This window comes from Dermacentor andersoni, chromosome 2, assembly GCF_023375885.2.
Source record: "Dermacentor andersoni chromosome 2, qqDerAnde1_hic_scaffold, whole genome shotgun sequence".
NCBI lineage: Eukaryota > Metazoa > Arthropoda > Arachnida > Ixodida > Ixodidae > Dermacentor > Dermacentor andersoni.
Window position 1 is genome coordinate 104,954,019 of NC_092815.1, and position 21,656 is coordinate 104,975,674.

General features: G+C 49.0%; 1 protein-coding gene across 1 annotated transcript in view; it reads left to right on the top strand.

Annotated features, from left to right (window-relative positions):
* The window catches only part of jbug (filamin-type immunoglobulin domains fbug), a 194,927-nt gene that overhangs the window by 14,577 nt on the left and 158,694 nt on the right, over positions 1-21,656 (top strand). Inside the window, exon 2 of the mRNA XM_055076682.1 lies at positions 7,282-7,545. Within this exon, the coding sequence (XP_054932657.1) occupies positions 7,282-7,545 (264 nt within the window). The remainder of the gene's footprint in view (positions 1-7,281; positions 7,546-21,656) is intronic.

Below are 21,656 nucleotides of genomic sequence, written 5' to 3' on the forward strand. Positions count from 1 at the left end.
ACCGACTAAACCCCTCCCTGCAACTCCGACCTCCACTCGGACTTCCTCGACGTGAAGCTACGCTTCTCTGTCGCCTTTGGTTAGGAGTTGCCTTCACAAAGGCATACTCTACATCAATTGGAGTGACTGACAGTGCAGCATGCGAGGTCTGTGGCACCGAAGAAAAACATCGATCACCTGCTGTGCCACTGTCCACGATACACCCCAGAGAGACAAGAACTTGCCAAAGCTTTCCAAAAACTGGACAATCGGCGGCTTTCTGTGTGTGCACAAGAAAATATTGTATTGGTACATGAGCACTATAGATTAGTCAAAGCATTGTTATGCTACAAAAATTGAAACACGAAACGAAAAAAGGAAAGAACGCAACACAGCACTATATTCAATACAGCACAAACTCAAAAAGAAAAAAAAAATAATATACAGCATAGCATATGCACAATAAACAATAACAAGAATCAGTTTGATTGGAAGTAGTTTTGCGAGCTCCATAAGGATAGATCTTTTTTTCGTATGGTGAGGTTGTTGAGTAAAGTTGGAGGTGTAGGTCGAAACATTTGTTGACCATAATTCGTTCTTGAGTGCGGAATGGTGCCTTGTTCAGGCGTTCTTGTGTCATAGGCTGCAACATGTTTATGCAGACGAGCTGTATTTCGAGTACCGGTTACCGCGTGCTTGAGCTCCTCGCGATACGTCTGTGCCAAACTGTCCTCAAAGAGATTTTGAATTCTAAGTAGATTGATTATTGTGAACACTGGCTGAGTAAGAGCATCGTACGGCTTATTACAGATCAAGCGTACTTTTTTTCTTCTTTTTTTATAAGATCGAGAGCCATTGTGCTCGTACATTAGTCTTTGATGCCGTGTCCCAGACTAGACAGAACTAATTTAAGTGACTTAGGAATAAACCATTGTAAATTAGTATTTTTATATTGCGTGAAAGATATTTAAGGCAGTACACTGCGCCTACGACTTGGGACAGTTTTCCAGCGAGGAAGTCGTAACGGGTGTTCCACGTCATATGCTCAACGAAGAAGACACCTAGCGTTTTTATTGTTTCTACAGTTTCAATTTTTAAGCCCCCTATAAGTCAATCTGTTTCTGGTGCAATTTTCTTAATTTTAGCTTAAAACAACACTACTTTAGTTTTGTTTTGCATTAACTATAAGGCCGCTTTCAACAGACCATTCGTAGACTTCCCTTAGAACAACGTTGGTGGTCGTTATGACGCTATGTGCATCGTTCCATTTAAATAGCAGAGTGGTGTCGCAAGCATAGATAACATATTTTGTGTTAGAATCAACATCAACTAAATCATGTACGTAGAAATGAAAGCGAAGGGAATTCCAAGAGGCTTCATTGCGGGACGCCAACTTCGACTGGCCTCACATGTGAAAGAGTGTCAAATTGCACTAGCTAATTTCTGTGTTTCAAGTACGATGTGATTAAGTTGAGAGCTATGCCCCGTATGCCGTAATAAGTTTTTTTTTTCAACAATATAGCATGATTTATACTGTCAAATGCCTTACTGTAATCTATAAATACTCCTGGGGTTAAAAAACGCCCCTCGAGGTTGTTCAGCATGCATTTTTGTTGAAGGAGGGCAATTTCCGTGGATAAATGTTTTCGTAAAGCATACTGGAAACTAGGAATCAATCTCTTTCTTTCAGTAAATACTGTTATACGACATGCAATAATCTTCTCCGGTCCTTTCGTAAAGATAGGTAATATTTAAATCGGTCCATAATTACATATTCGTGTCTTAAATCCTTTTTTGAGAAATTTCAAGGTACCTCGGCCAGCTGCATCTTACACGGGAACACGCCAGGAGGAAGACAGAGATTGTCGATATACATTAATACCGCGCTACAATATCAGTGCTATACTTCACATGTCTGATTTGTAAATTATTAGTATCACATGTGGTACTATACCTCAATTCGCGAGAAACGGTGACTACTTCAGACACAGTCGTGGGGCGAAAAAAAAAAAAAAAAGATGTCTGGACACGTACCTTGACTGGCGTTAACAGGCGTTCATGTTTACTGGTGGGTTGTCGATTTCAGTAAAATGTTAATTGAACGCTTCCGCCAGACACTCACCTCGTATTTCTTTTCCGTCGCGTACGATGCCTTCTATCGTACGATCATTCGGTGAGCGGCACAGTTACGACCTCAATTTGTTCCATATCTTCTTACTGTCATTTTCACAAAATTGAAAATAATTCTCATTATAACATGTTTTCGCTTTGCGTAGCTGACTATTTAGCTTTTTACGGAACTTCTGAAATGTTTCAAAGTCAGCTTTGTCAGCGGATTTAATAATATTGTGATACAATTTATTCTTTACTTGAATGTGAGTATACAGCTCATTTGTTAGCCATGGTTTGCGAATTTTAGCTGACCGCTTTTTTTCATATGCGGCAAGGAAATTTTGTTTTTGGTAGAAGGTGCAAAACTTTGTCAAGAAGCCTATTAAAGTCAGCATCGATCCCTCGTTTGGTAGACATCGCCCCAGTTAATGAGACTCCGTTTTGCCCGAAAATGCTTAAGCCGAATAGGTGTAATCAGCAGAGCGCATGGTACCTATACACAAATATTTATTTATTTATTTATTTATTTATTTATTTATTTATTTATTTATTTATTTATTTATAGCCGCGATCAAAAGTTAGAAAAATTGGCGTGTTGTCACTACGTTACACGAAAAGACACCTGCCTTTATGCTGCATTGGGCGAAGTTGGTTATGAAAAAATCAAGGCACAATTATGTAGAGCACGTAACCCTCGGAAGTGCTTTGACAGCATTGAAGCACCCATGAGATCGCAACAGGATAACAAGGTCGCGCTTAGCTTTACATTGCGCTGAAAAGCTTATATTGAAATCTCCTCCCCATGCAATGTTATGTTCATATTCAGAGGTGTACAAAATCATTTTTTCTAGAAACAAGAGCAAGCACTCAGCATTAACAGTTCGGTGGGCGGTAGAAAGTGGAAAATACAGTCCGCTCGCAAAGAACAGAAAGTACTTAATAATCTTTAGTTGTAACACAGAGTTCATTAATGCGACTCGCTTGAAAATTTGAGTGTATAAGCAGACTGACGTCTCCATGCACCTCTGCAAGTTTTGCTGGATTGGGCAAAGCGCTGACAATTAGAGCGGTTCCGCGGATGCGAAGTCGGCTCATGCCACGTTTCTGAGAACATTATGACGTCAAAGTGGAAGAACAGACTGCCAGAAGGTACATCAGTATCATTAATTTTTTTTTTTCCGGATTGGCAATTAAGACGACGACGAACGCGCGAGCAGTGGCACGAGCGTGTCCGCTCGGTTACGCCGAGAGGCGGCGACTTCCAACCCAGGAACGGGAGCCCCCATAAGAGCTGCGCTGTGTAGCGTTACCGCCAGTGTCGTCGTCCGTGTTTCTTCGCGTTGGTGCCCGTCCATAGGCTGTCGCGGTAAACGTGTTGGCTCAGCAAACGCCTACTAGCCGAAGAACAAGTTCTTCTTTGCCGTGCGAAAATCACATTCGCGAATTTCGGTCGGCTTCGGCGCCCCCCGTGACGTCACTCGATGGAAAATTTGCGACGCTTGCGGTTGTATATGTAGTGCGACTAATAATATTGCAACAAGTGCAGTGCTGGCTGGGGCCAAGCTAATAGATCGGACAAGGTCGAACGAGGCCGTGCGCAAGGTGTGGCGCGCAAGCTTGGCTCGATGCGGTGCCCTACCCTTCTGGCCGCGGCAAATTCGAGCGCCACTCCGCGTTGCGCCGGTCATTCGTTGCACGCTGTGAAGGCGGGGCTCGGCGCCGTTACTTCTCCCCAACGGTAGATATATGAAGAGAGATACCGACTATTGAGAGTGGAGAACGTCAGCCCCGCTATACATGCAGTGCTTGCAACTCGAGATGTTGATGAATGGCATATATAGTGTGAAAGGAAACAACAACAAAATCCTTTTCTCATTAGACAGTTCTTCCTGTCTTTTGTCCTTTTCTTTTTCTAATGCCATCCGATTCTTTCTCACTCACTCGCAGTGGGTGTAGGCGCCACTCCTAGAAGAAAACCAAATCAAATCAATGAAGTTACGAGTAACAAAGAAAAGAAACGTTAAGGCAAGTCTACGGACGTACAAACGTCGTCATGGCTGGCGCAGGCTAAGTAGCAGTGCCTTTGTGACTCGGATATATAGCGTTAAGACTACCCCAGGCCGACGACCATTTAACTTTTCATTACTTGTTGTTGGGTTAGTTCTTTTTAGTATGCCTTTGTTGTTATTTCCTGTCCCGTCGTTTCTTCACATGGCTTCGCGTCTTTCCCACTATAACGACCATTTAGCTGCTGGAATCCTTCCACTCGCGCACGACTCTCATCGTTACAGTCTTATGCTGAGATGCCGCTCAACGCTTCCGCTATACCGCCTGCGCTGCGTTGCTTGCTTGCTTGTTAAATTCGAAGCGGCAAAATAACTAGCCACTTCTGCATGAGCCAGCGTCGTTGCGTTGATAACTGAATGCGTTTTTCTCTTCGGCCCTGTTATGTTCTGGTATGCATGATTTGCTGTGGAGATATAGAGGTAGCTTGTTCCTCTGCTACTCCATTCCTGTGTTCTACAGCTAATGACAAAGGAATAAATGATGACGCTAAAATAAATAAATTAATAAACAATTAAACTAACAAATGCGAAACCCCACAAAGGAGAGCTCGCCTCACGTCTGGCCATGCCGCTAACTGAATAATATACTTCGTAGTCCTCATACACTGGTGCGCATAGTCATGGTCGTGCATTTGCTGCTGCGATGGGGGCGAAATGCGAAAACACCCGTGTACTTAGATTTAGGTACACGTTGAGAACCCCAGGTGGTCGAAATTTCCGGAGTCCTCCACTACGGCGTGCCTCATAATCAGAAAGTGGTTTTGGCACGTAAAGCCCCATAATTTAATTTAACTTTTGCTGCTCTTTGCTGCTGGCTCCCAGCTGTCCGGAACAGAGAGAAACGCGCATGGCTCCTTGCTCTCTTTAAATCATCCCGGAAGCGTCGCACCATATCTGACACGTGCCAATTTGATCCATCACGCCAGAGATGTCGTGGTCGGCGAAAGAAGGCCGCGACGAAAGCGCGCTAATCCGTTCGGGTGCGTGCCACGCAGGCGGCGGACCCACGTGCGTCCCAAATATTTCATGCTCGAATCAGGGAGACGACGACAGGCCGTCCGAAATGCGGCCGGCAGAAATGCGTGGCGTGAAGGTTTCGTGGTCAGTTCTTCCCCCTGAATATGTACTTTGCAGAACGACTCTGCATTCCACTGGCATATGCAAAAAAAAAGGAAAAAAAAAGAAAATGTCGTGTCTCCCATCTCCAGACTTCGCTATTGGTTCGCCGCATTGCGCAATTGTAAGCGTCATCGACAACTGCGCCATGCTTGCTACAGGCGCCTTCTTGTTCTCTGAAACGGCACTTGTGTCATGCACGCCTGCCTGATCCACTCTTTGCCGCGGAGTGAAGTAGTTCGTGCGTGGCAGTCTTTAGGCGAATGTGTGCGCTCTCCGGAATAGAAATAACAGGTACACGCTTTCAAGCCTCTACACTGTCTGTGTGCTCAGCAAATCAGTTCGCGAACAACAGGGTTAACTATTTGTTGCAAGAGACAAGTTGTAGGTGCCTCAAAGCATCAGCCATTCACTGTTGCTATCCTCACTGCTTCTGCCTCTTTTCTACGCGCAACATGAAAACAATTTTTGACGGGTCGGAGTACGCCCATTTCGTCCGCGCGACCTCGTGTGCTTGTTTTATAGCCAAAAGCACTTCTCTTCAGGGCGAAACTCCCCTTAGTCCCCCATTTCAGGAGCCGGACACCTTAATTGGCTGGCTCAGTCCACCAGAGAAAGAAGGGCCTACGAGGATCGCTCTCCAGCTAGCCCCGATGGTATTAATGCAACACCCGACATCTCCATCGAATTATAAGGTCATAGCAGGGGTCTTTATTGAATCCGACCACGAGCCATACACACCACGGACGACGAAGATATCGTAGACAGATGCACCCTATGCGGCGAATGTCTCAAAGCTGGCGCCTCACGCATCATGTGGGACTGCCTCGCGAACGCAGATGTTCCTCACAAAGTGTATACGCACATTTCCTCGTCTATAAAAAGCGCCCCAACACCTTCGAACAGCGTATGTTGCCGGGCAAAGACATGGCGCGTAGGGAGAGAGAGAGAGAGATCAAAGGAAAGTAGGGATGTTAACCATGGCACATAGACAAAACGCATTAATCTCCCTCCCGAACTTTCTATACTGGAGAGGTCGTCTTCATCACCCATTTCTGACTGCGTCCCCTTCATCGTACTCCCATTTTCCCTACCCACCTTCTACCACACGTGACAGTTGTCAGTGCTGGTGTCAGAAACCCAAAATTTGATTTATTTATTTATTTATTTATTTATTTATTTATTCATTCATTCATTTATTTATTGATTATTTCGCCTAATAGGAGGTTTTAGAAAGGGAAGAAAATCTATTGTGAAGTGGAAGGGGCGATCCGAAGAGCAGGATCTTCAGCCGGTGTAGTAGCCCGGATTCCCTGGCCAAAGCCATGAGAGACGCCATGGCTGTAGTGCGGTTGGATCCACCCATCGTAGCTCGGCACATCTTCGTGGCGGAGTTGCTAATTGGCGGTGGGTAACACAGGTTGCTTGCAGTCAGCCGTGGTTGGGGGCGCCATGTGCGTCATCATCAGAGTACACATCTTGCTGGTAAAATAAATACATTACAGCAAAAGCAACGGAAAACGTGGAGAGCTGCCGACTGTTGCGTCGCATATGGACCACAAAACAAGACTAACTATAAAACGCCACTTTTCTTAGCACAACTGCAAGATGAAGGCTACAGCCACGCACTGTAAGCATAGCCAAAGAGCAGTATTTCCAACCAGTACCATTCTATCAGTTGATTTGGCCATCTCGAGCACATTTTAGTCGCCGATTGGTAGCATATAGCCTCCTATCTCAGAAGTCATGGGTGGAAGCGGGAGTTTCATTTTATGGCCCGCTAGTGACGCGTTAATCATTAACCGACCACGGAAGGGTACACAGAACATGCTCGGAGTTTGGAGTATAGTTATCATGGCAAGTATAGTTTGAAGCAATGTTTCGGAAATGGATATATCATAAATCTGAGAACTCTGGACAAAAGCGTGTGGTCGGCGTACGCGACCACGGATGCCGTGTTCGAGGTCTCTACCTTATACCTGGTGCTCCGTGCACTCCTTCGCCGCAGGTGACGAGTTCGTGTGGGTCGAGATCCAGGAGAAGACGTTCACCAACTGGGTTAACGAGCAGCTTCGGCCGGCGGGCGCCGGCGTCGTCAACGACCTCCGGCGCGACCTCAGCGACGGGCTGCGGCTCATATCGCTCGTTGAGGCCCTCCAGAAGCGCCGCCTACGGCGCATCGCACGGCCCCAGAACCAGCACCAGTGTCTGGAGAACGTCCAGACGGCGCTCACGGCCATGGCGCAGGACAACATCAAGCTCGTCAATATCGGTGAGCAGTCTTTAGATAGATAGATAGATAGATAGATAGATAGATAGATAGATAGATAGATAGATAGATAGATAGATAGATAGATAGATAGATAGATAGATAGATAGATAGATAGATAGATAGATAGATAGATAGATAGATAGATAGATAGATTTTTTTAACCAAAGTAATGGTTAGTGCTTTAAAGGGCCCATCAGCAGGTCCGGCCTTTTTGAGCTGACAAGCGCAGAGCGTACATTGCGCGATAACGGTCGTGTCTGCAAAGTATTGCATCGCTACGCGCCGCAGAAAGATTTGAAATTTCAAACCGAACGCTGTTTTCCCTTCTCGCGACCGCCGCGCTCCAAGCCGGATGGTGACGTAATCGTGCCCCTGCGCCTACGTAATCGTGTCCGCAATGTGACGTCGCTCGTGGTGACACGTGACTTCGAGAATTATTCTAGACACCTGTTATCTGTGCGATTTCGTGCTTGAATTGGTGAATTGAAGTTCAGAAAAATAATAAAGCGCACAAACGGAATGTCTGCGTGTTTTTTTGTTTTACTTCGCACCGAAACAAGAGAGATGTACTTCCGCTTCGTCTGCTTGTTCCCACTGTCGTGCGGTCACATGCGCAGGTACCGAAACTATGCCATTTTCTACCTTGTTCCAGCGCGCGATCACGCTCTGCGATCCGCTTGTTCCACCTCAGTATTCGTGTAGCACTGAATTATACCGCTAGTCATGTTTCCTTGTGCACAGCGCGCAAAATCGTGCGCTGCGCGAACGAGACAACAGCTCGCGCGCGACGCCGTCGGCGCAAGTGCGTAGCGCCGAAAACAAAAGCGAGGAGCAAAAAAAAAAAAATGAAGGCGGGGCCTGTGACGTATGCGTCACGCGATCCTCGAGGTCCGGTATGGGAGAACGTAGGGAAGGAATTTCGCTTGCGTAGGCTAGACGGGGTGAGTGCAGAGAGCGTCTTGCTTGGCAGTGGAGCCCGCCTGCTGAAATCGCGGCACAGAAGTATTGATATATCGCTATTAATGAGCCGATTAAAAAAAAATTTTGCGGCAGAACGCTCCCTCGAGAACACGTAACAATTTCCAGCGTATAACCAAAATTTGCTATGGGGCCTGGAGAGGGGCCCTTTAAAAGCCTCTTAGTCCAGAGGCTCACTGGTGTATTCTGCCAGGCAAGCCTGGAATGTATTGCCCGATATTGTTGGTCTGTCATATAGTGGAGGCGTCCGTGAGCCACTAGGCCGAAAGGGCAGGAATATGTTGATGGGTGTGGGACGGAATGGTGGTGCAGGGTAACAACTGCGACCCGCCGTCGTTCCTTAGTGGCTTTGGCGTGGCGTTCTATGCTGAGGACTGAGTCGCAGAATCAAATCCCAGCCGCGGCGGCCGCCGCAATGCATGAACGCCCGTGTACCGTGCATTGGGGTGCACGTTAATGAACTCCAGGTGGTCGAAATCAATCCGGAGTCCCCCACTACGTCGTGTGTCACAATCAGATCGTGGTTTTGCCATGCACGTGAAATTTCAGAATTTAATTAATTTAACGGTTGCGGCTGCCATTCGAAGGGCCTCAACAGTGGTGGCTCGTGTGCATCTGTCTGGGCATAGGGAACCCACACGGTGGTACTGTAGAAGGGTGCACAGTTTGGGAGGTTGTCGCCCGCCAGGCAGCCAGTATGAACCAAACCTGTAGAGAGGACAGTTAGATGTGGTATTCAGCTGTACAGTTTGCTTCCACATTTAGGCTGTTAAAGAAAATGTGGCCCGGCCTGCACACGTAGGCCCAGCTATTTAAAAATATATATATATCGTATATATTAGTAACCTGTATCACTATAGCTTGATTCATGCAGGATTTGAATTTGCCTGGCGTTGTCATTCTTGTGTTACTGAGGAGCGTGTTCAGGCTGCTTATGAGTAGTTTATGTACTAATAGTATGAACCTGTTCAAACTGGTGGCATATTGAAGGGGTGCTTCCAGACACTGAAACGCTGCCCCTGGTACTTGGCTGCAGCCTCTGTACGCGCTGCGACTCAGACCCTGATATTTGGTCACAGCTAGGACAGTCTATTAGCCAGCCGAAAATCGAGCTGTTGTAGTTATGCTAGGATTGAGTCCAGTAACTTAAACTCCTGACAATAAGAAATTGACAGACAACTCCTGAGAATTTTCCCTGTAGCATTCATACGCGTTTCTCGCTTGCCCTTCCCGCGTGAGCGGGTTCAGGCTCGCTTATCGACGACGTACCCGCTTAAAGGAAATAATGTATCGCATGCAAATGAAGGGTGAGGACAGGGGAGCCATTTCTTTTTTAGACTGAAGCTCCTAGGCGCCCGTTCCTGCGGCGAGCGTCGGCGTCGTCCTGCGTAACCGAGCGAACGAGCACAGCGAAGGATGAAAGAGCGAACGCGGATGAAAGACGGCGATAGCGAGGAGAGTTTGAGGAGGAAAGCGAAGCAGGATGGTGCAGCGGAACCATGAGGCCGAAAGTGGGGGAGGTTGGTATGGCAAAAACGTGAGAAGAAAAGCGTAGTGCCGCGCAAGACGGGCTCTGCTGCAACGATGGCTACGATATGGTACCAGAGTAGCGCGCCTCGCCTGTTCACCGATGACGTCGCCGATACCATGTATGGAAACAAAGCGCTGCATGAGCGGAGGTCTGCTTGCAGCGGCTGCTGTGAATCGCCCCCACGCGTAACCCACGCGCTGCCTCTCGCGGTCGATCTCCTGATATTAGCGAGGCAGTCGCACCACACTTCGCTCCGTATGCAACGTGCCGCACGAGACAGATTGTCCGCGCCAGCCAATATATCGCCAAGTGAAAACGCGTAATAGCTGCGCTCAAATTTCGCTTTAGGGAGTATCGTTATCGTCGGTGAATCTTTTAAAGCGAAACTTTGCGAACCTCGCCGGGTTTTCGTGACCGTGGGTGCTGCGTAGAGGCTCTCTTGCCAATAGGCCAACCAATCACAGCGGAGGAAGCGCGCGATGCCACAGCCGCTGGGTTGCTTGAAACACCACCAGCTGGCGCTTGCCTCCGCGCATCCGAGGCAGCGGTGGCGGTGGCCGCGCGGGGAAAAGAAAAAAGAAAGAACCAGAAACACGCCTGGATGCCCTGCGATTTTTACCTTCAACCATTGCACCACCGCGATGGCGCCCGCCTTTGCGCATCCGCCGCGCGAAAAAAAAAAAAAAAATAAGCACAAACTCGTGTTTCGACTCTTTGTGCATTGGCACAGAGCTTCGCTGCACGTATCTTTGAACTCGTTGAAACTGCTGCTTTTCTTTAACATTCGTTTCTATAGGCTGTTCTGAGACGGAAATGAGACACATCGGCTGGATTACGTGCGCTTTCTCCTTCCGTCGAAGTTAGCTGAGAGCCCTCGGGTTCCGCCTCTTTGCTATATGCAGATTTTTTTTATACGCTACAAGAAACGAGAAACTAACCCACAAGGCAGTGCCACTCGACCGCGCGCGTGTGATAACGCCTATGCATCAGGTTACGTATAACTAATATAACTATACCGGTCCTAAAACCGCCTCGTTTAATAGGGGGCTCTGCTGCTTTCAATTAAGCCTCGTTGCCCCGCCGCCGCGGCCGCTATCGCGACGGGCTCCTCCGTAAGATAGCGGCAGGTGGAGTGGCCGCTGTGTATATGCGATCGTCGAGCGTGTTGACTTTTCTGCGGAAAATGCGCGGTGACAGCGACTTATCGGCGCAACGACCGGAAGCGGCGCCGTGACCGCGCCACGCCACGCCATGCCGGCTCGGTGAGCTGGCCGTCACTGCTGCTGCTGCTGCTGCAACGTTCGTCTGATAGCCCGACACTAGAGTGTACTACCCGATACACAGACCGCGCGGATTGTGCATCACCGCCGAAGTCCGTGGCCGCGGGGTGCGCACTCTGGTGATGAGTCAGAGGTCGATCTCGCGTTTCCGGGGCTGGCTGTCGGCTGCGATAGCGCTATTGTACGACACTGCGCTCGAGGGCAGGGAGGGTACTGGGGTGGATGTCGGGAGGCGTTGGCGCGAATGCTTATGGACGATTTCGTCGATGCAGCGGTAAGGGTTGGCTGGGACTGCGTTAGGTATAAGGATTCTTTCCGTTCGATTCTATTCGTTGCATATCAGCCGTCGCAGCGAGTGGCCGGTACTGGCGATAACGAAGACCGGGCCTCACGCGAGCCAATCACGGGTAGCAGAAGGAATGAAAAAAAAAAAAAAAAAGAATCCTTGCAAAATACGGGCCCTGTCTTGATAGCCGATTGCTTTGCGTCCCCAAGAGCAGTAATCAAATCTATACTTTAAATTTTTATATGAAAGTTCCCTCGAGTTGCAAAATATAGTCTTGGATTCTGGAGCAGCGCTGCTACGGCTTTGCGCGCAACGAAGGCGTTATAGTTAATCTTTCCTCCGGGACACCGCTTTGGACCAGACATATTAAGTTGCATTGCAGGCCTCTTCTTCTTAAGCTGCATTAACTTTTTTGAAATTGCCTATGGCAGATAGCACAATTCTAACCATTGAGCTAAATTACTCGATAAGGCTGCCATTCTACGAGAAATCAGAAGGCTTAACTGAATAAATAACGTAATGACACTGTTAAGTTCTTAATTAATCACTTTACAGTACATTTGAATTTACGAGTTGTAGCTGGCGAGTTCGCAAGACATATCCATATGGACGAATCTTCAGTAGTACACCACTTTCGAGATAATAATGTTCAAAGGGTCCGACAAAATGCATTGGCGCTCCAGTTACTTTTGTGCTGCATTGCATAAAACAGCATTTTCTTAAAAAGGATGTGGAAAAACAGTGCATTCTTACCGCAAGTTCGAGCGCGCGTATCACAAAACCGGTGCCATCCTCAGAATTACCTCCTTTCGCAAGACAACGTAATCGATGACGCTTTGGACAGTCACGCATCGTTTTATGCGTGCCGAAAGTGCAATTCCAGTCCAGAAGTGTAACCTATCAATCAATAGGCTAACGTATATGTACCAGTTAACGCGTCGCGCGCCTGGACGTGCTTGCGACGTGCTCGACTTGAGATTGCGCTTACGGCGCGCCTTGCTCATGCTTACTTTGAAGGCCGGATAGAGTGTGGTTTCGGAGCGGTCGGTTTACCAATCTTTGCAACGCATACGTGGCTGTTTGCCGCAGAGTTCTCGGGAGAGTGCGCACGAGTTCGCTGTTTGCTCGCGCCATGTCGACGCCCCTTGCGACATGCGTGTGTGACGTGCGAGGAAGCGTGTCCGTGACAGCGTCCATCCGTCGAGTTCTACCACGCGCGCCAATGCGCCGCATGTCGCTGCGCAACGCGGCATACGCGACAGCACGCGACGTGCGCGCGCGTCATCGCGATCGCAAGTGTTTTATCTCAACTGCGGCCTCTATATGGCTCCTTGAGTCAACGAAATCGTGATGGTGGCGCTGCGGGCGCTCCTGCGTGCGATACTACGCCCAGGAGAATGCAGGGTTTTTCTGCGTCACATGTGTGCGGACACTCCCGATGCCACCAATCTTCTCGCATTCCTTAACCCGTATATATGTCTTTGCTAATATGGGCCACGCGAGCCGTCCTTTCGGAAATGCTTTACACATTCATTCGTGCGTGGCTGCAGGTGAAACCAGAGAAACGGTATACGTATATGAAGGGACAATAAAAACTTAAATTTGTACTGATAGAGGCGGAATAAAGGAGTGGAGTATTGAATATGTGCATGTGTAGTTTCAAGAGGTACGCAGAACAGAGATGATCAATATATATATATATATATATATATATATATATATATATATATATATATATATATATATACACACACACACGAAACAGGAATAACAAAGCCTCCTGATAAGGGGAGGCTTTCTTTCCATGCAAAGTATACATGGAAGTCTCGTCTCGAGAGCACAGGAAATTAAAAGTGTCATTGCGAACTTTACTTTGGCCGAAAGAGTCAAGTCTTTATTTAGGCCAAACGGGAGGGATCGTCGAGAAGCTTTTTCCTCTTCGACAAACCTGAGAAAAAAAAAAAGAAACATAGTAGTGCTTCAGATATCGAATGTTATTTCATGAAACGAAACGACAGAGAGATGACATAGCCAAGTCAGGTGCGTGCGAGTAAAAGCTGAGCGGGTGTAGCATATATTGGTTCTTGTAAGCGGTAATTCAATCTATAGCGCTCGTGGAGAACGAGTTCATGCCTCGCGCAGTCGTTGACTTCCGTGACGGTGCTTCTTTATATTTTGTCGCCTGTATATATATATATATATATATATATATTCATTCATTTAACGCCGAAGGGTTTAGTGCCTATAGGAACTCTCACAAGCTCTCTGTCAAACAAGATTTGTGACACGGAAATCGCTAGAATGAGTGAGTGAGTGAGTGAGTGAGTGAAGAAACTTTATTGCACGTCCGACGAGGACACGAACTCGTCGCGCACCCGGCTTGGCCCACGTCGGGACCGGCAGGTCTAGCCCACCAGCTTTTCTAGAGCGGGGCTACGCAGAAGTGAGTCCCACTCCTCCTTGGTGAACATGGGGTATGTCGACCCACACTCCCAGGGCATGTGCGCTAGAGTGGAGGTCTGCCCGTAGGACGGGCAGACGTCGTCGCGATACACGTCGCGGTAAGCCTCGTGGAGAACGGACAGACACGGATATGTGCTGGTCAGTAGAAGTCATAGCGAAACGGCTTGCGCCCAATTCAACTTGGGGTGAGGGGGTGGAAAGACCCTTCTAGACATGTAGAAGAATTTAATAACCTCGTTGTGAGTAGCGGGAGCGTCTCTGTGACCGTAGGGAGGAGGGGAGTCGGCGCTCCTTACAGAGGAAGCGCGGTCGATGAGGTCACTCGCAGCCTCGTGAGCAGACTCATTGAGGTTCGGGGGAGCACCCTCGACCGACCCTACGTTAGCGGGAAACCAGTGGATTGAATGATGCGTGAGAGCATAGGGACTCGAGCTGCTAAGAAGACGAGCAGCTTGCTTGGCGATGCAACCCTTTTGAAAAGCCCTAACTGCCGTTTTCGAATCGCTATAGATCTCGGACCCACGACCGTCTAGCAGGGCGAGGGCGATGCGGCTTGATCGGCGACTCCGGGGTCTGAAGTGCGAATGGAGGCGCTCTTGGAAATCTTGCCGCTGGAGTCGACCAGGGGTGGTATTCTGTAGGAGTCCACCTAGTGGACTGTCCATTTCGGCCGCTGCTGATTGGCTGGGGCCGCTTGACTCCTCCTCTCTTGTACACCTGCATCCAATCAGTAGCGGCCGAAATGGACAGTCCACTAGGTGGACTCTTACAGAATACCCCCCCAGAACGACGGCAAAGGTCTTCCCGTCACTGTACTCCGCGGCGTCGACGAAGCTTGCTCTAATGTCTCGTTGCTTGATCTATTTGAGGATGGCTGCTGCTCTGGCCTTGCGTCTGCCCTCGTTGTGGACGGGATGGACATTTCGGGGCACAGGGGCCACTTCGAACTTGTCTCGAATGCACCTAGGGATCGGGGTACTGACCATCGGGAATCCCGCAGGGTGGTAACCCAGCTCTTCGAGGACGCGTTTACCTGCCGCTATGGTGCTCAGGCGAGTGAGTTGCGCGCGTTCTTGGGCTTCGGCAATTTCCTCGGCTGTATTATGCACCCCCAGCGTGAGGAGATCCTCGGTATGAGTCCTGATGGGTAGCCTGAGAGCCCTCTGGACTACTTTGCGGATGAGAGCGTTGAGCTTGTCTCGCTCCGCTCTGAGCCAGTTGTGCATAGAAATCGTGTATGTGAAGTGGCCTAGTACGAAGGCGTTGATCAGCCTGAGGAGATTGTTTTCCTTCATGCCTCGGTGCCGGTTTGCTATTGTGCGAACGAGGCGGAAAGCGTTGTCCGTCTTTGCGATGATCTTGCGGAGAGCCGTTCCGTTCCCGCCGTTGAATTCGACAAACATGCCCGGACCCGAATAACGTCGACCCTGGGTGTCAATCCCCCCCCCCCCCCCCGTCACAAGTTCGAAGACTGATGCTGCTTTCGGAGACTGGCTTCCAATCTTTGGGCCTGCCTCCCTTCTCCTTTCTTTAAAGCAGAAGCTCCGACTTGGCGGGGGAGCATCGAAGTCCGGTGGGGCGGAGATACTCTTCGATCACGTCGATCGCCTCCTGCATGGCTTCTTCGACTCTGCCGTCGCAGCCGCCGGAGCACCATAAAGTGATGTCGTCGGCGTAGATGGTGTGATTGACGTACTCGACGCGTGCCAACCTCTCGGAAAGACCAATCATACAGATGTTAAACAGTGTGGGGGAGATGACGGCGCCCTGAGGAGTGCCCCGCCCTCCGAGGGGCCCGCTGCATCGGAAGTCTTGTGTAGGTCATTTGACAGCCTGGAGGAGCCCATCACGAGGATTGCTGGCTGTCTGCTGCATGCGTGTGCAGTTCTGGTTCCATTCCGAATTTGACAGGTTGTGAATGTGCATGGTATACCCGCAAATTGTCAAGCAGCAGTTTATTTCGTTTTTGTGACTTTTACTCATGTCGTCACCTTTACGCGTCATAGCACGATCACAACCAGCTGAAGAGAAAGTACACCCATCTGTCTGCAAGTAAACGTGATTGTTGAAGTCCGGATATATATATATATATATATATATATATATATATATATATATATATATATATATATATATATGACGTTTTTTGCTTTTTTTTTATTTCTTTGCGCCTGGTTGTTCAATTGAAAAGGCAGCTGCACTGTGCATGACATCGATTCGGGAGTGCTTATCTCGAAGCACAGTATATACTACATCCAGCTAGCGTTGCGCTCCGATTGCTGTGGCCGCTGCGTTCTGGACGTATAGCGCACACTCCACGGGCTGTATAGAAGTAGACCACTTCATCATGGCGCGTATAGGGACGGCCTTTCCAATCGAACGGCACTCGGTCATGCTACACGGCACGCACGGTACTTTGAGCAGGGCGCGAACAACTTACAACCTCGTACAGCGCACAGCTCGCAGCGGCGCGGCTTGCGATTGTGACTGTTCCGACGCAGGACCGGATCTGTAGCTCAGCACCCTCGGCGCGTTGTTCCGACTGCGCTCGCGTTGACGGCCTTGACCGACCTTATTCACAGCTGGCGGCATTCCGCCCTTTGATGCGAACAGGGGGCGCTGTCAACGCCCCGCTTCTGTGTTCATGTTATTCAGGCACGCGTATGCATTATAGGCGGCGAAGACTGGGGCAGAATGGGGTGAGCAAAACGAAAGAAGAAAGAAAGTAAACAGCGAGGCGCAGCTGCTGCCGATAGCTCGATGTGGGTGGCGCAGCTCTGGAGATGCCTGTGATCGTGCCCTGCCTCCTCTTCGCTGTTTGACCTCGTGTCTCCCCTGTGATGAGAAGGAACTCGACGGTCTCCCGTGTACCGGGATGAACTTCCGTCTGCCGTGCCTTGGGTGTACGTTAAATAATTAGCAGTTGATCAACGTTAAACCGGTTCCCGTCTAGTACGACATGCCTCATGTCCCCACTTTTCAGCTTGGGGACGCTAAACCCCATAATCTAGTTTAGGTTAATATTTCATCAGTTTAGACACATTTAGTCTCCCTTTAACAGTCTATATATAGCTCGCCGCAGGGGCCTCGTGGTTATGGCGTGCGGCTTCCGAGTACGAGGTGGCGGGTTCTACACTCTTAGGCAAAGTTACACCCTTTGGCTTGCCCCTTCTGCCACACAACAATAATCGTTATCTGCCTTGATGCGTTTCCTTTCTTTAACGCTGCGAGCCCGGAACTTTCCAGTAACGAACGGCACGCGCGTTATCAGAAGGGGCACTCCAAACGGTGTAAACTGTTCTATGCTGATAACACGCGTGCCGTTCGTTACTGGAAAGTACCGGGCTCGCAGCGTTAAAGAAAGGAAACGCATCAAGGCAGATAACGATTATTGTTGTGTGGTAGAAGGGGCAAGCCAAAGGGTGTAACTTTGCCTAAGAGTGTACACTCTTGAATGTGCACTCTTTGAGGTGTATATTTGCCACACAACGATAATCGTCATCTGTCTTGCTTGCGCTTCCGTTCCTGAAAACGCCGCGTTCGCTATTTTCCTGTCGAGAATGCTCTGTCATGCTGAAACGCGCATGCCGTTCGTCACATAGAAGTACCGGGCTCGCAGCGTTAAAGAAAGGAAATGCGGACAAGACAGGTGACGATTATCGTTGTGTGACAAGATACCACTCAAAGGGTGTGATTTTGCTTAAGAGTGTACACACTCTAAAGAAAGAAAGGTTACACCCATTGGGGTGCATATCTGCCACACAGCGATAATCGTCATCTGCCTTGCTTGCGTTTCCTTTCTAGAAAACGCCGCGCCCGCTACTTTCCTGTCGAGAATGCCCTGTCATGCTGATAACGCGCATGCCGTTCGTCACATAGAAGTACCGGGCTCGCAACGTTAAAGGTAATGCGGACAAGACAGATGACGTTTATTGTTGTGTGACAAGATACGACTCAAAGGGTGTAAACTTTTCTTACTCTCTTAGAAAAATTTACACCCTTTGGGGCTTATCTTGCCCCACAACGATAATCGTCATCTGTCTTGCCCGCGTTTCCTTTCTTTAACGCTGCGAGCCCGGTACTTCCCAGTAACGAACGGCATGCGCGTTATCAGCATGACAGAGCATCCTCGAAAGGAAAGTATAGCGAGCGCCTAGTTTTCAAGAAAGGAAACGCAAGTAAGGCAGATGACGATTATCGTTGTGGGACAAATATACACCCCCATAGGATGCAACCGTTTTAAGAGTGTATTAGCCCAACCCCGGCGACAGCATCGCGTTGGGCGCGCCGAATGTAGAGACGCTCACGTACTCAGATTTAGGCTCGCATTGAAGAATTCCCAGGTGGTCGAAATTAACCCGAAGCCCTCCACTATGCGGCGTGTCACGCGTATAACCCACTTGTTGCCGTTTCCGGACGTTTTAAACCCCGTAATTTGTTTTGGATATAACAAGCTCTAACATTGCTGCGAAACAACATTAAACGAAGACGCAACTAAGCATATATATGGCCTTCCGCAGCTTAGCGGATTAAATTTATAGTTATCTGGCTTGCACGCACTCGCGCGCACATCGTGGTTCCCGCCGCGTGTGGGGAGAGAAGGAATTCGGGAAAGGGTGGATTGGCGGAGTCGCCGCATGGCGGTCGTGCCTCGCAGCGGTGCGCGCGAGTGGCGCGATGAGTGACCGCATTTTGTAGCGAGCACGCGGGGGCCCGCCGCTTATAGTTGCTGCCTCGAAAGAATGATCAATTACGGAGGCGATTAACAACGTCCTGGCGGAGCTCCCGCTCTGCACGATTCCCCCAAGGTGCGAATAAACTGCATTTGCACGACATCCTCTCTCTCTCTCTCTCTCAATCTCCTCTTCGTTTAATTTATTGTTTCCTTTTCTGCGACCTCGTTCGCCTTTTGCCTTAACCCGAGCAGCCAGGGCAGCCTGGATTCTCTCTCTCTCTCTCTCTCTCTCTCTGTCCACGCATGCACTTTGCGCCCGTTCGGCGGTCCTCGCATGCGGTGCCTTTATAGATACACGCCGCTCAGCGGGTGGTTTGTAAACACGCCGCTGCAAGGGCGCGTCCGGCCGGTCTTACGGGCATTTTAGCTTCCTTCGTTTCCTTTTGGCTGCGTTTTATTTTTCTGTGTTGCTGCTAGAAATACCTCAAAGGTACCGTCACCGATCGCTCTGTAGCGCACAACCCTTATTTGATGCCGCCATTTCATCACGTCCCCCTCCAGTTTTGTTGCATATGTAAGGGCATGCTACGTAAGTCTACAAGCCCCCCCCCCTTCTCTCTCTCTCTCTCTCTCTCCCTTCGTTTTCGAAACATTCATTCTCTGTCGTATATTTGATGGTCTGAACGATCTCTATAAGGCCGAACAATCCCTCACAACGCTCATTAATAATTTTTTGCAATGTCTGTCTCACGGGCCTTTCTTTCTTCGGGGAGTGAATCAATGAAGTGAGAGTAACGATTTGCACTTCCCAGTGGGTGGAACGAACGGAGTCCTGGTCTTTAGGGACCTCGCCCACCAGCCAGCTCTTTCTCAATTTAATAAAGTTTTTTTTTTTTTCCCACCTACTCCTCCTCATTCGTGAACATATAGAACCACAATAAACTTGAGCTTCAAACTGTGGATATACAGAGGACCTCGCCTTCAGCGCTGCAGCTTGTGTTCTGTCTCTCAACACCAAGTCGTGGCTTCGATTTCCCGTGCACGCGGAGGCTCATTGCGACGGTGACCCGACGCAAGAGCATCTGCGCTCTTGGACTTTGAAAGAACCCAGCCCGGTCAGAACTACAGCGGTGCCTCCCGCTCCATTCTGCATGTGCGGCGTCACTCATACAAACTACGCATGGCACAACTTTCGGACACTAGCCGTCACACCTGACAGGCTGCCGTTGCGACTGAGAAAATTCGCACTTCAACTAAAACGGGAATTCGGACTAGTAGGTCTTGCATATCAGGTTAAACCACAGCGCATTGGATAAGGTACGACCACGACCCCAATAGCGCTTGGTGTATTTTGTTTCGGCGGTCGTCCCTTGTCTAATAATGCGTTGTGATTTGCCTCGTGTGGGAGCGGGAAACCTGTCACGCTGTGGTTCTTGCAAACGTACAGGTGAGGCGTAGAGAAGATAACGCGTAAAACCGCACAGTGTGGCTCTATAGTGAGTGTTTTAATGAGTCAGATGTTTCTATCACATATATAGGCCTCGCTGCATACGTATAACATATCTGACAAGCATTCGTTGAAAAGAAGACAGAAATTGGAAAGGAAACGTTCAGTCATTAAACGCAGATGATGTTGTCCGTTTGTTGTTTTGTTTGTTCGTATGCTGTGCCACTGTTACCGTTTCGGTTCGTATTACGCAACTTCTTGCGTGTAGTTTCGCGCGCCAGCTGTTACCTGCTGCGGTGTCCAACTGCCTTTCTCTTTTTACTTCTTGCTTCCTTTCTTTATTTTTCTCTCCTATTCCTTGTACCCGCAGATATCGCTTTTCGCACGCTAGGAAACGTGCCCCAAATTTGCGCATATATATAGGTAGCTCCGCTAATTGAACGACCACATATACCTGTTAGAACGGCGAGAACGTGGCCAGGTTGCACTCTGTTTTTTTGGTGGCTGCCTTATGGCGTTCGGTCTCGGGAAATAGTTCGGGTATACGCGGTCGCGGTCCGTGTTTAATGGAGTTGTCGTGGGCCGTACACGGAGCCGGTCCCGCGCGGCGGGACGCCCGTGCGAAATCGGCGCCGCTGCGCACGCGCGATAACCTCCGCGACAGCCCCGCCGCGTGGGCGTAGCCGTTCAGAGCTCGCATCCGGGATCGTTATATAGACGGGCTGCACATTTGTAAACAAAACGAATGCTTCAACTCGTATTGGAGGAAGTCGCTCATAATTGAGGTTTATACAAGTGCGTGTGCGTGAGAGAAAGAAAGAGGAGGGGGGGGCGCAAAGAGCAGCAGCAGCGCCAGACGATTACTTCCTCTCTCTCTCTCTGTACACACACACACACACACACTATATATATATATATATATATATATATATAAGGCTTTATTTTTACAAGCGGCTCCTTAAGAAAACTTGGTCAAGTAGGGTTTCTTCACGTTGTGCTGACTAGACCACAACATCAGCGGGCTGCGTCTTTTGGCGAGTTTGTGATGTACGATTCGAAATGAAATCTTGCAAAAAGCGAGGGAAGTGGAGGCAAGAGTAGGCTGTTGTGTGTCTCTTGCTTTGGTGTAGTTGTGTCAGCCAGGAAAGCGTGTGCATGCGCGCACGTCTACGAGTCTTCATTTCTACGTCCGCGTCTTTCCGCGCTGTGGTCGTTTTTATGCCTTGTGTGGCTGTTCGTAATCCGAAGAGAATGGTCATGCGAACGGAAGAATTGTGAAGTAGGCCGTCACTGAGGCATTAATCCTCTTTCTTTTTCTTATTTAGCGCGCTCTCGTTACGTGACGAGCGGAGTTGGTTTGTATTACGTTTGATATCTCAGAACTGTACTGTGCTCGTTGTCGGTGCAGTCTGCGATCCTTCTATCCGCTGCAAGAAAAAAAAAAAAAGGAA